This window comes from Neolamprologus brichardi, chromosome 3 (genome assembly GCF_056152115.1).
Source record: "Neolamprologus brichardi isolate AB-2024 chromosome 3, ASM5615211v1, whole genome shotgun sequence".
Classification (NCBI taxonomy): Eukaryota; Metazoa; Chordata; class Actinopteri; order Cichliformes; family Cichlidae; genus Neolamprologus; species Neolamprologus brichardi.
In genome coordinates this window covers 2,652,324-2,667,713 of record NC_142106.1, presented here as the reverse complement: position 1 = coordinate 2,667,713, position 15,390 = coordinate 2,652,324, and the positions used below count along the sequence as shown (strand labels likewise).

General features: G+C 39.6%; 1 protein-coding gene across 2 annotated transcripts in view; it reads right to left on the bottom strand.

The window, feature by feature from the left end:
- LOC102789553 (ribonuclease inhibitor-like) overlaps positions 1 to 8,332 on the bottom strand; it is a 36,064-nt gene extending 27,732 nt beyond the window's left edge. For both annotated transcript variants that reach the window (XM_087838575.1, XM_087838576.1), the window contains exons 1-3: positions 8,251 to 8,332; positions 7,023 to 7,163; positions 3,378 to 3,551 (exon numbers count right to left, since the gene is read on the bottom strand). In XM_087838575.1, coding sequence (XP_087694701.1) covers positions 3,378 to 3,551; positions 7,023 to 7,163; positions 8,251 to 8,291 — 356 coding nt within the window. In that variant the 5' untranslated portion in view covers positions 8,292 to 8,332. The remainder of the gene's footprint in view (positions 1 to 3,377; positions 3,552 to 7,022; positions 7,164 to 8,250) is intronic.
- Positions 8,333 to 15,390: the final 7,058 nt, after the last annotated feature.

Sequence of the window (15,390 nt, the reverse complement as noted above, 5' to 3'; positions counted from 1 at the left end):
GCTACTGCGCTGCAGTGGTTTGTATCATATCTATCTAATAGACTCCAGTATGTGCATGTAAATGGAGAGTCCTTGTCACACACTGAGGTTAATTATGGAGTTCCACAGGGTTCAGTGCTAGGACCAATTCTGTTTACATTATAAATGCTTCCCTTAGGCAGCATCATTAGAAGACATAGCATACATTTTCACTGCTATAAAGATGACACCCAGCTCTATCTATCCATGAAGCCAGATAACACACCAATTAGTTAAACTGCAGGAATGTCTTAAAGACATAAAGACCTGGATGGCCGCTAACTTTCTGCTTCTTAATTTAGATCAAACTGAGGTTATTGTACTCGGCCCTGAAAAGCTTAGAAATATGGCATCCAACCAGATTCTTACTCTGGATGGCATTACCTTGGCCTCCAGTTACACTGTGAGGAACCTTGGAGTCATTTTTGACGAGGACATGTCCTTCAATGCACATATTAAACAAATATGTTAGACTGCTTTCTTCCATTTGCTAATATCTCTAAAATTCGAAATATTCTGTCTCTTAGTGACGCTGAAAAACTAGTTCATGCATTTATTACTTCCAGGCTGGACAACTGTAATTCCTTATTATCAGGAAGTCCTAATAACTCCCTTAAAAGTCTTCAGCTAATCCAAAATGCTGCAGCAAGAGTACTGACAGGGACTAGAAAGAGAGAGCAGATTTCTCCTTTTTTGGCTTCCCTTCATTGGTTTCCTGTTAAATCCAGAATTGAATTCAAAATCCTGCTCCTCACATACAAGGTCTTAAATAATCAGGCCCCATCTTATCTTAATGACCTTGCAGTGCCATATCACCCAATTAGAGCACTTCGCTCTCGCTCTGCAGGCTTACTTGTTGTTCCTAGAGTATTTAAAAGTAGAATGGGAGGCAGAGCCTTCAGTTTTCAGGCCCCTCTTCTGTGGAACCAGCTTCCAGTTTGGATTCAGGAGACAGACACTATCTCTACTTTTAAGATTAGGCTTAAAACTTTCCTTTTTGCTAAAGCATATAGTTAGGGCTGGACCAGGTGTCCCTGAATCCTCCCTTAGTTATTCTGCAATAGACGTAGGCTGCCGGGGGATTCCCATGATGCATTGAGTTTTTCCTTTCCAGTCACCTTTCTCACTCACTATGTGTTAATAGACCTCTCTGCATCGAATCATATCTGTTATTAATCTCTGTCTCTCTTCCACAGCATGTCTTTATCCTGTTTTCCGTCTCTCGCCCCAATCGGTCGCAGCAGATGGCTGCCCCTCTCTAAGCATGGTTTTGTCGGAGGTTTCTTCCTGTTAAAAGGGAGTTTTTCCTTCCCACTTTCACCAAAGTGCTTGCTCATAGGGGGTCATATGATTTTTGGGTTTTTCTCTCTATCTATTATTGTGCGATCTGCTGTACAATATAAAGCACCTTGAGGCGACTTTTGTTGTGATTTGCCGCTATATAAATAAAATTGAATTGAATCACTTCTACATATAAATGGTAAATGGCCTGTATTTGTATAGCGCTTTACACTACATTCAGTCATCCACACATACATTCACACACTGGTGATGGCAAGCTACATCAACACATAATTAAACATGGTTGTAATCAAACTGCATCAGATTATTGTTGATCAACAGAAATCCTTGGGCTCAGCTCCACAAAAGATTTCCAGTATGTTTACTGTTAATGCAACATGTACAGCAGGTCCTGAGAAACATTAGCAGTATGACAGCTGAGTGTCAGCTTCTTCTTATCATTCATCACACTTTGTTTTCATTCATGTCCTCCTCATATTTACTTTTTAACATTATTACAGTTCAGTCACAGATTCACTCAAACACATGATCATGATTCATGCAGATTTGAGGAGCACACATCTGTTAGCTGTTCTTTCTTTCATGATTAAGCTTGTACACTGATCTACAGCTGACTGACACTGAGTCATTTCCTCATTCATAAAGTCAAAGCTCAGAGGAGAGTGTACATCTGCACAAATTTACCTTGGTACAAAATCAGAAATCCCAGTTAAACATTGGTTTGCTAAACATAAAGCTTTTACAGCCAATCAGTCATCAATATATCAGGATGGGGACGGCAATGACATCACAGATTTACCATCAGATCAGAATAAAATCTATGACCTCCATCTTTGTAACTCTGAGACTCTTTGGATAGTGTTGATATCAGATTGGAAGTTTCCTGCACTGCAAACATTGACTGTGTTGCACACTGATCAGTGATCAGTCATTGTTTGATTAAAATCAATCACACTGATCGATTCATCTGATCAAAGTTCAAGCTGCTCAATCATAAGCATAGACATTATAATAAATGATGGATTTTGTATAAACTTTATTGAGTCTATGATGATGACAGAGTGTCCCACACTGATTCAAACTCTACTTCCTCCTGTTTTTATATCACGCTCAGCACTGACACGTCTTCATATTCCTGCTCCTCTGGATTCACACAGAGCTTTTGCTATTTATTTACCCGTTGCCATTGTGAATCATAGTGTCGGACTTCGTGACTCAGACTGAGCATGCTCAGAGCTGATTGACCTGACTCTGATCAGCTCATCTGCAACTGGAAGGTACTTCCTGGAAAATAGCTTATTATCTAATATGAGCTGATTATTGTTATTATTGCCTTATTCTCGTCACAGAGCACTGCAATTTCAGACTGCATGCTTACTTGTGCTTCCTGGGATATTAAAAAGTAGAAGTTTAAAAGTGTTTCTAATAAAAAGCTATGAAAATAAATGCTTGTGTTTTTTAACTGTTGCTGGATCACTGATTTCACACTGTTGCAGTCAAAGCTGGAAAAAAATTCCAAGTAAACTTCATATTCACCAAAACGCAGTGTGATGTCATTAGGAAATGTCTCAGCCTACAGCTTACATGAAAGCATCTGACTACCTGACCGGGTAGCATTACCCATCATGCCGTGCAGCAGTGTCAGTTTGTAAATGTGCAATAATTCCTGCTCCAGGAATTATTTCACAGATGCTTTGTGCTGTGACCTTTGACCTGCTAAAGAGAGTCAGTTGTGGGTTATTCATTTTTGTGTCTGATACTTAGACCTGTGAATAAGAATGCTACACAGTTATACGGGGTTCCCTCTCTCTGAATTAGGAAAGGTCGGCAGGCCATGTGTGGGCCACGGGCCATACGTTGAGTATCACTGTTTAAATGTGAATATTGTTCTGCTACAGTCAATAGACTAAATCAGAGAAGAAGAAAACAGACTTTACCATGAAGATCCTCCAATATATACTCCTGCTAGTATAATATCAGCCTGATGTCTGCAGTTTAGTGTCAGCACAACTTTCACATCATATACATCTCAGAACAACTAAAATATGGTGACTGACCTCAGAATTTCAAGTCCACATCCTGGACTTTCCAGAAAACCACAAAGCTGCTTCACTCCTGAATCCTGCAGGTCGTTCAGGCTCAGGTCCAGCTCTCTCAGATGGGAGAGGTTGGACTTCAGTGCTGCTGCCAGATAATCACAGCTCATCTCTGACAAACCACAGATCCTCAATCTGTATAAAGAATAAAATATGTACGTTTATTAGACAAAGTGTGAGCTTGAAATCATTCAGTGCTTCATTATCTGTTCATAACTGAAGAAGTTTCAGAATGTAGAAGTTTAGAAAACGGTAACTTCAAACAGCTGAAGCCAACGGGAAGCAGCTTCAAACAAACACAACAAGAGAAAAACCATTAAAGTTTTACTTTTCTAACGAGAGTATTTTAAAGATAGCGTCACTGATGATCATCTTCTGTTCAGCAAACCTTTGGATGACCTTTCTGTCTTTATGTTCATGAATGATGCTGTAACTCTGTGACTGTCCTGGGACTGTCACCAGTATTGTTACATCCTTTTTTCCTGAATTTCCACAGCTCTTATAACAGCAGTGTACATTAACCTGCAGGCACACACTGCCTCTGCTTCAGCACTGTTTATGATGCACAAACTGCAGGAACCAAACTCATACTGGCTTATTTGAATCATGTCTGTTTACAAAGACACTTTGAGGCTTTTATCAGTGTGTTTCCTGTCCTACTAGGAGTGATCAAACTCTGTTCTGGATCAGTAAGGGATGGTTTCCAGCCAAAGAAAGACCAACGCTGTACTTTTTGTGCATTTATGGCAGTAACATCAGCGCTGTATTGTTGGAACAACACCACACACCCGATGAACAATGAGGACAAATAAAAGGCGATTGAGAAGACCATGGTGGTGTAGAAAGACCGGTAGGGGCTCCAAGACTGAGGAACAGAGACATCAGACTGAGTACCAGCTGAAGGTGCTGCAGTGATTCGGGGAGCTCATTCCAATCTGAGGCTGTACCGTGTGAACTACGTGGGCCACAGTTTCTTTACCGACTTCAGCCAAATGAACATCTGGAGATCCATCTGTGCAGGAGCGAGTGATGAGCCGTTTTATCATATACACAGATTCTCTCATCAGCTGCTCTAATGTGAGCGCACTGCTTGAATCTGCTTGAGCAGCAGTATATTGCTGGTGTTGTTTCTTTCTATTTAAAGATATGGGACTAAACCACAGGAGCTCTTTATCCTGTTCTTCACTCTCATTGGTTCTTTGTGTGCTTGCTTTTAGAATAGTAGTCATTCTTATGGTTAAAAGAAGACAATTGGTTGTGACTAACACTTAGCCCCTTTAATATGATCCACCCCAGGCTGCTGAGGGAGAAGTTGGAGGACATGCAGGCGGAGGTTCCACTGGTCCAGTGGATCAGTGACTGCCTGACGGGATTGACCACAGTTTCTGAGAATGCAGAGCTGTGGTCAGAGAGCCTGAACAACAACATAGGATCACTCCATAGAACTGCGCTATCCCCTTTCCTCTTCACCATCTATACGGCCAACTTCAAGTACATCACAGAAACTTGTCTCCTCCAGAAATTCTCTGATGACACAGCCATTATTAAAACCATGGAAATGGGACGAGAAGAGGAGTACAGTGGACTGATTGGTCGCTTCGTGGTGTGAGGAGAAACACCTGCAGCAGAATGTGGCCAAAGAAAGGAGCTGGTGGTGGACTTCAGGAGAAACAGATCCCGACCCCCCTCTGTCTGCATTGGTGGGACTGACGTTGAAATAGTCACATCCTACAAATATCTTGGAGTTCAACTGAATCGCAAGCTGGAGTGGTCTGCCAACACAGACAATGCCTACAAAAAAGCTATGAAGGCTCAGTTTCATCAATGTATGCAGCAGGCTGCTCTTTGTTTTATCAGTCTGTTGTTGAGAGTACCATCTTCTTTGCTGTGGCAGAAAGAAGGAACACGAGAAGCTGCAGAAGTAGCAAGGGCTGAGAGAAGACCTTGAGAAGACGTGGAGGGAGAAGGTCCGCAAAGACGAGTGAGGAATTAGTTTTAATATAAATCTTTATCTGTTTAGTGTGGAACAGTCTTTCAAACAGTGATCTTATGAAACACAGTCCCAGTTAAAATGTGTTGTTTCAAGTAAAACATGACTTATACTGCTCTGATGCAGTTTCTGACATCTTTTGTCCCAGTTGTTAAAACAGAAAAAGGCACCCTACTGGACATTTAACACAGGGGCTTAACTGTGACTAAAAACAGACCTGCAGTACAAACGTATTTTGGAGCAGTGTGTGAATAAAAAGTCCCCCAGTTGTAAACAAAAACACTGATCACAACAGTAGCAGTGATGATGACGCTGGTACAGTTTAACTTGGAAACGAAGTCTGTTTACACAAACTGAGAAAAGAGGTTGTAACTGAGATAATGCACTAAGATTGAGTGTATCATAAGATATGAAGTCCAAGCTTTACCTTTGAATTGGATACAATTATGGCAGCCATAACAGATAAAGAAAAGAAGAGGCACTCGACTCAAGATTAGTTTCAAACCAAGTCACGACTAAAACATCAGAAGTGCTGTGAAACAGAATTTGCCCCCTCCTAATTTCTTTTTGATCATTTGTTACATGTTGCTTTTTGTTTGTGTGTGGGTAGTAATACTGACTCAAGCTTTCCAAAACTGCAGTTGAGGGCAATTAATTTTTCATATAGGGGCAAAAGTCTCTATGTGAAAGACTCATTGAAATTTATTGCAAATGTAGTTCTTGTTGCCATGTGTGACAGAGCCAATTATGTAAAGGCGCAGGGTAGGTTTGGTTAGCTTTTTTCCCTCTTAAAAAAAAGGAAATCATCATTTACAAACCTCTTTTTGTATTTAATCAGCATCTCTTTCTCTAATATTAAAATTTGTTTGATGATCTATAACATGCAATTATGAGAAATATGCAAAACAAATAGAAACCCCAACCCTTGGTAGATTAGTGTAGTACAGATTAATAACTGATGCGTAATTTTATCAAAATTCACAGTGCTTCACATCTGCCCTCTCTAATTGTTTGGAAACACTTTGCATATTTAATGAATATTTGAAAGTTTTACATTCATTCTATGAATACAGTGGAAATGTTGTGTTGTTGTCACCATATTTTTTCCAGGATGATAAATTCTTAAGTTCACAAAATTAGATTATTTTTTCACAGCTGAAAAACAATAACATTTATTCTCTATGGAAATCTGCATCCTCCACTCCAAAGGTGACAATCTGAAGATAAAATATGGTTTTGTTCCCTGTGATTAAATCTGAGCATACAGTGTTGTCCTGATGGAGTCTCATTAACAGTAGCCAGTATGATCCAGGCTTTAGCTGCTGGGTCTCTTTGTGACCTCTTTAACAGATCAGACACAAAGACATGAGAATCAGAGACAGAGCAGCTCTGTTCTTTAAAGACAAACATGAACCCACTCAGTACACACTTTCCCCACAGATATGAGCATCACTCTGTGGGGAAATCAATCAACAAACGACTGAGTCTTATATTTTTACCTTTGTTGTTTCATTGTTTTCTTTTTAATGAATCTTTGTAAAAATCTAAGGATGTTTCAGGTTATATTTATCCAGGAAAACACAAACATCTAAAGGAGCTCATGACAGGTCTCTGACCTAGTTGGTCCAGGTTCAGCACTGAAGTCTGGAGGTTGAGGTTTGGACCTGTCACTCCTCATAGATGGACAGCTGGCTCCTGCAGAATCTGCTCTGTCCTCCTCTTCCTCCATCATCATCTTCTTGCAGGTTTCAGTCAGTCTGAGAGGTAAACCACAAACACTCAGTGAGTTCACATTAACAGAAGTAACTGAGTTACAGTCGCTGACCTCTGACCTGTCATGTAACCTAAAAACCAGGTCACATGGTCCACATCAGGGATCAGAGAAACCTGATCTTACCTGCAGAACATTAGGAACAGCTCTGAGTCAGATGCAGTCAGCTCTCTGCAAACTCCAACCTCAGTATAAAACTATATTAAAAGCTCTTTTATGGCCATGCAGACACTTTAGGATCACATGATGTTCACACATGATTTCTGTGACTGTCGTAGTTTAACATGTTAACTCCGTACATGTAACATTCATGTTAATGCAGATCTCAGCTCCACATCAGCTCTGCTGAATAGTCTAAAGTTTCTCTGACACAATGAATTCAAACAGTCTGAGGAAACAAGGATGAACTTAAAGCTCTGACTTTATTATGTAGAAATGTGTTCTACTTTCTGTGAAACAGATCATACAGACCTCCAGATATCAGGAAAAGCTATTAAAAAATCATAAAGCTAGCTAGAGCTAAACAGGAGACTGATGGTCATTAAGGCTCTTTTTTTATTGACAGATTTTTTTTTGTTGTTGAAGTGCTCAAAATCTATGTTTTCCTTTTAATAATGTTTATTTCCCTCGTGTCTTTAAGAGCTCTTATCATTAGCTTAGCGTTAGCGCTCTGCAGGTCTCTCCTGTGTAAATATTAATCACAGTGACAGTAGAGGAGGTAAAGGCCATAAACACTGCAGCTGAGCTGTGACGTCATCACGTAGGCTGCGATCTCGGGGTCTGCGGACTCTGAGTGAACTCACAAGGTACAAACTATAAGTACACAAACACGAACGTAGCTCAGAGTGGCGGACACACTCGGCCTCATTGGTCCAGCTGTGAGTCAGTTACCGTGAACTATGGAGCGGCTGATTTGTGCTGTTTGTGCAGGAACTAAACTGCACACAGCTGATGTTAGCCAGGAAAACATTACACACTAACTTTAACGGAGAGACCGGAAATCAAACATGAGCTGAACAAAAAGTAAAGTTCCTAAAGACAAACTGTTAAAGGAGGAAACAAAGCAAACTTACAGTTTCTTCACACACCAACAACGAGCTCCACACCTGGACATTAAACACGAAAAAACAGGTGAGCTGCTTCCTGGCAGGAGGCGGGACTCCACCGGAAGCAGGACAGGGGGGAGGGGGGTGAGTAGATTTTCACAATAAGATCACTTAGAAAAAATTCAGTTAATCTCAAAATGCCATCAACAACTCTGTGCTGTTTCTTTCTTAGAGCAGATTCAGGCATTGCTCAAATAATAAAGGCTTTTTTTTTTTTTTACTATTATACTTTTCATTAGTCTCCAGTTTTATGATTATAAGGCTAAAAATCAACATGAATTTGGTTCTAATCAAAGAAGCTCCTTTAATGTCTGTCATTAAAATCCTCACACAGACTTTCAAAAGGCGACATAAATGTTAAAATAAATGAATGAAACTTCAGCTGAGAGCTTAATGGAGTCATCATAAGCAGTTCATAGCAGTCACAGCTCTTTATTATTCAGCTTTTCATGAGTTAAAGCAATGACGTGTCAAAGTTTGTGTGAGAAGCTTCTTTATGGACAGCTGTAGAACACATCTTTATTATTTATTCATAAATCAAACACACAAGTTTGTCTGTAGATGATTTAAAGTGTGTCATTGTGCAGTTAAAGCTGTTTGTTTGACGCCTTGACCTCCTGTGAAACCAGCTATGAATGAAAAAAAAAGTTTCACTTTGGTACAAAATCAACATGTTAACATGAAACCCAGAGAGACTGCAGAACATCTGGAACATCTGCACTTTGACCCAAACTGCTATACTGAGAATATTGTCTACATATTACAGACATGAAGCAAACCTTTATTTTCATTTCTTACATGTTCATGATTGGATGGACGTGTTGCTTCAACGTCCCACATCTTCTATTTAAATATGAACTGTGAACTACACATAATCATCTGTAAATGGTTTGAGGCACACTGATACCACCTACAGGGCAGGTGGGGAACAGCAGTGATCTGAAATCATGTGAGATGTTAATGAGTGAGAAGTTAGAAAAAAACGCACTTAATATAGCTCTAAGTGATAAAAGTTGATCTAAAACAAAAGATAAATCAATTAAGTCTTTGTAGAGTTCATCTGGTGCTCACATGAATCATGTGATGAAAGCTTTATTTCACTGAATGTTTCGTCAAAGCTCATTTCAACATGTTGAAGTCATGAATGAAAGAGCAGACTGAGAGTGGATCACATGATGTTTAAGGTGTGTCATGAGCAGTGTTGGTCAAGGTACTTGAAAAAAGTAATCAATAACTAATTACTGATTACTTCTCCAAAAAAGTAATCCTGTTACTTTACTGATTACTTATTTTCAAAAGTAATTAATTACTTAGTTACTTAGTTACTTTTTAAAAACACAATTTACAACCTGAATAGGTAATAAAGCAATAGATCCTTCAGCCCAATTCTACTTTTTCTGCATAATCCATCATACAAAATGTAATCAAACGGAAAAGTCTCTTTTTTAACAAGTTTTTTAACAAGTGTTAGCTTTATGTTGATACCAAGATTGTAAGCACAGAGTTTGTAATTGCAGAGAAATAATCAATTAAATATGGGCATTGCATTTTCGAGCAGTAAGCTCAGAAACCCCTTTGGGGCTCAAGAGTTTAAGGTGATACTGTGCAAAGGAGGTAACACCTCAAATCTGATGAAACACCTGGCGACACAGTACACACACACACACACTACAGCATTTTTTTAGAAGCTGAGAAATGCACCGTATTTGATAGCTTGCTGCAAGACCTCACACCGAGCACATCTACTGCGGGTGTGGTAAATCTCTATTAGTGAGTTAGCGCGGATCGCCTCGTGCGTGAGGTTGGATGGTTCTTATCATTTTGCAGAAAAAAAGAGACTGCTAAAAAGAAAAACTTGAGAGGTTTTTGGACAAAGTTTGTGTTCTCCATTCTTTGAGCACCGGTTCGAGCACTGGTTCGAGCACCGTTTAAGCACTGGCACCATTTCAAAAGTACCGATTTGGCACCGGCATCGGATAAAACCTAAACGATACCCATCCCTACCGCTGGGCTCATTTTACTGAAATATTAAAACCACAGTCTTAAAAACCTTATATAAAAGTATGTCTGTGAAATTTTCTGTTGAGTGTTTGAAATAAAAAAGTGAGATAAGACCCCAGACAAAATTTTTTGCCTATTTTTTATGGCTATTGGCCATAGCCCTTTTTAAAATGATCCTTTCATGACTTTATTTTGTGTTGGGTGGGGGTCAGGGCTATCCAGACTGACAATTGGGACATTGAATGTCACCTCTCCGGTGGGGAGGGAGCCTGGGATTGTTTAAATTGGAGTCCTGTCCAGTATGTTGGCTGTTATACTTTGTTTGCATTTGAAAATAAAAGTTCGGAGTATTTGAACATCATTACAAAAAGTGTTGTTAATTATTTTTAATCATATTCAGGTTACCACAAATTATTTTTTCATTTAGTTGAACTTGAAATGTTTGTCAGTAGGTAAACAATTAGTATTGTACAGTCAGAAATATCAAGCTATTCCTAATACTGCATACTTGCAATAAATAAGTTGTCCTAACGGTCATCTTAAGTAAGCTTTACTTTTTTGAGGCAACGAGTTTGCATATTCTTTTTGAGTTCTGGAAACTAAATAGGTTTTTACTCCGTACTCAAAGTGAATAAGTTGCCTTAACTTAGTCATCTTAAGTAAACTTTATTAAATTTTTTTGAGGCAATGAGTTTGCATAGTTTTTTTTAAATTCTGTGAACTAATTAGATTTTACAGTGCAACACGAAGTGGCTTACTTATTGCAAAGAATGCTTTTTTTTTTTTGTTCTGCTTTGTGTGTCTGGCATTTGCAAGGCGGACTGACACCAGCACATTTATAACAGGCATGAGTGATTGGTGACATGTACATCTGCGCACGGAGGAGCATGAAAAGAGAACTGCACACCAGACCTGTGCTGAAACTTTTTTGTTAAGGTGCTCAAAAGGCAACAACAGCAGCTTGTTTGCTGGCAGTCAAATGTCAGCTCACGGAGCACAAGTGTAAAAGAGACGGCAGGTTTTGGAGTGTATAGTGGATGTGGTAAAAGTACTTGGGAAGAGGGGACTCAGCTATAGGCATGTGGAGAATGAAGCTGGGTGATAACACCACTGATCACGGAAACTTTCTAGAACTGATTGTGTTATTAGGAAAGTATGACATGTGCCTTGGAGAACATGTAAATGACTGCATTGAGAAAAAGCATTAAGTTGCATCAGTCTAGTACAGTGGTTCTTAACCTGGGTTCGATCGAACCCTAGGGGTTCGGTGAGTCGGTCTCAGGGGTTCGGCAGAGCCTCCGCCATGACATGCGTGGCTCATTTTGTGCACCAGTAAAAAACATATCTGTGTCTTGAATTTGAAAAAAATCACATTTTATTTTTCACTAAAGAGGGGTTCAGTGAATGCGCATATGAAACTGGTGGGGTTCGGTACCTCCAACAAGGTTAAGAACCACTGGTCTAGTAGATCAAGAGGTAGAGGGTCTCTCATCACCCTACTTTCCAAAACAACTTTCAACTCAGTGATTGATCCACTTGGCCATCTCATTCAAGAGAGCATGGCCAGTGTTGTCCAGAAAGCTGGGATGTTCTCTGTTCAGCTAGACACAACTCAAGACATCACAGGTTATGATCAGTGTTTAGTAATCATCAGGTATGTTACTGAGGCTGTGCAGGAGATGCTTGTCTCCATAGTGGGGTGCGAAGCATCCACAAGGTAGTAGTTTGTAAATTTGCTTTCTTGAGTTTTAGAGTGTCTGAATCTGGACAAGGTCATGTGCATTGAGAATGAAACAGATGGTGCTCCCAATATGCCAGTAAAAAGGCTTTTCAGCACTTATTCAATTCAATTCAATTCAATTTTATTTATATAGCGCCAAATCACAATGACTGCCCAGTCTCCAGCTCACGTGCATGTGTGGTTCTATGCACACATACATAATCTTGTGCTAGCTGACACAACACAAATTGTCACTGAAAGTGGATCACTCTTTAATTTACTTAATGACATAGCTGTGTTCATCAAAGACTCCTATCATAGGGCTAATCTGTGGGAGAAACAAACTCAAGAAGAGATAAGACACAGATGCCTCAGTCCAGTAGGTGAGACACAGTAGTGGGCCAAGCATGATGCCCTCCAAAAAATCTTTGGACATTTTGGCAAACCGGATGATGTCCTCTTTGCTGATGTAATGCTCACGCTGGAAGCCATTGTGAAGAGGGGAAAAGAAAAGCCAGCTGTTCAAGGGGGCACAACACAGACATGGAAGTGGAGGCTGCACTACCTGAAAAGACAGCCAAGAAGAAAATTAGATGACTGAAGATGAGTTGCAAATCAATGCTGAGAAATCATACGAGGTGAAAGTGCACAACACCATCCTGGTGGTATTGTGCAATCTGCAGACGATTTGTCACACATGGCCTTATTCTTGCGGATTTGGCATGGTTGGACCCCAGGAAGTTTAGCACTTCAAAACCTCAGCACATGTCTCCTCAAATTTGACAGCATCTATAGTACACAACCTTCAGTCAGAACTGAAAAGTTTTGCTGGACAGTGGGAACGGCTTAAGACATCACATGTAGATGACTACAGGACCAGAACAGCAAAGGACAGGTCGGAAGAAGGGGACGAAGAAAGTGAAGTTGTAACCAAAAGCTGTGATTCTTTCAAAAATTGCCCACTGTGCTGCTATAACATACTCGAGCGGTTCACCATGCTGTCTGATGCCTATTGTGTCCTTGGGCTGGCATACAAGTATCTGCTGACCCTCTCCCTCACTCAGGTTGCCTGTGTAAGAACAAGCTCAACGCTCTGCAAGGAAAGCTGCTTTTGTAACGTGGTGAAGTGAAATAAAAATAAAAAACATTCCTAATTATGTATCAGTTAAGATTAAATTCAACTTTATTGTAATTGCCTAAAGTAAAGTAAATAGGTTTAGTATTTATCTTCACTTCAAACAAGTCAAGTGTTCAGAAAATACTTCGAATTTGTCCATCTTAATAGAATAAATATGAGATTGGGGTATTACGTATTTCTAAACATGTTTTCTTACAGCCTTAATCTGTCATTGTTTCGTTTCAAATGCTGTCAGTCATTTTTGGAAGCCTGAAGTGTGTTCATGTTAAATAAGTACTATATAGAATATGATTCAACCATTTTCTAGAGTAAATATACCAGTACTCTCATCATCTGAAAAATCCATTAAGTGCAATTTCCATGTGTTATGATATGTTCAGTCAATCACAATCTGCCCCTTAGATTTTATTCATATGATGCTACTATTTTTCCACATTTTCTAGATACTGTGCCAGTACTGTGTTTAAAATGCCATCAAAACGTCAATTAAGTGTTATTCTTTCTCACCCTGCTTCCTCTGCCTCCTTTCACTTTTTATTATTACGTACATATTATTACATATTACATATTTCGTGCTGTCATGCTGTTTATTGTTGTGGTAAATAAATAGTTTATGAACCTATCACTAAATCTGTAATTTATTAATTTTAATATTGCTTAATGACTGAGTCTCATCTCCAGTCTTCTCTGTCTTAATTGCAGGTTTCCACCATGTGTTGTAGATAGTTGACTCGACCAAGCAGTCTTTTTGTTTTCTAAGTACTGTTTAGAATACCAGAATAGGAAGGAGGGTGTAGATTTAAGTTTATTAGATTGATGCCCGAGACAATCATTTGTCCCAGTCCAGCCTGTGGTACATAATTAATTATTAGAGATAGGTTGATCATCCTTAGTATTGAAGCATTAATTAATGGCAGGATTTCTTTAAGCAGGTGTGTGGGAATGGGGTCTAAAAGACACGTTGATGGTTTGGAGGAAATAATTACTCAAGTTAACGCAGAAAGATCAATTGGAGAAAAAGAGTCTAACTTAACATCAATGGTACCAAAAGTAGCTGTAGATAATATTACATCTGTGGGATGATTATTGGTAATTTTGTTTCTAATGATTAAAATTTTATTTGTGAAGAAGTTCATGAAGTCATTACTAGTAAACGTTAAAGGGATGGTTGGCTCAACAGTGCTCTGACTTTTTGTCAGCCTGGCTACAGTGCTGAAGAGAAACCTGGGGTTGTTCTTATTTTCTTCAATCAGTGATGAATAGTAAAATGTTCTGGCTTTACGGAGGGCTTTCTTATAAAGCAACAAACTATTTTCAGGCACATCCCATGTTAGATTCTGGTTTCCTTATCTGGCAAAGGATCTTCACTCCCGGGCATTTAGGGGCTCACCGATGCTTGTGTATGGTGAGCCATTAAAGAGGTTAAGCCACATACGGGTGTGGGGAGATTACCTTTGGATAACTAAGAAATATGGTTAAACAGTTGTAAGCATGTATTGTGTGGCAAGAAGTCACATATACAGAGACACATACACACATGCACACACACGCACGCACGCACACACACACACAAACACACAGCTTTAACCTTTTATGACCATATGGGTTTTACAGTGGGTGGTGGTTGTGTAAACTCTAACTGCATTCAAAAGAAGGACTGAGCGGAGGCCGGGGTCGGAGTTGGCTGGAAACAGGTGGAGCGTTTAGCTCCAAGAGCCTGGTTCCGATTGGCTTCCCTTGCGCCGCAAGTTAAAAACCGGTTGAGCTGTTTTTTTTGCTTTGTTGATGGGTGAAAAATCTCTGAACCAGCGGGGCCTGCAAGCGCAGACCCAACATCTACTGTGATGGAGTCTACTCCCCGCTGCTGTGTCAATTATTGTAAATTGAAATGTTATCAGGAAATGATCAGACAAGAGAGGGTTTTCAGGAAACACTGCCAAATGTTCAGTTTTAAATGGTAATGTAGCCTTTAATATTTATTAGATAAGCCACGTGCATTATGATCCCTCAGTACAATCCAATATTTTCAGCTGGCTGAAACATTTTCAAATAATGAGCTTCCAACGATGAGTGAAACAGTAAGAGCACGTGGAGAGTGTTAAATATCAACACTTCAACACTTTTTGATTCCTCATAGGCATCCGATGGAAGACAAAACACTACTCAGTAGACCATTTCACATTTTATTCTCTTACACAATTACTTCTAGAAGGAAGATGAATCCTACATGACACATTGCCACGGATCT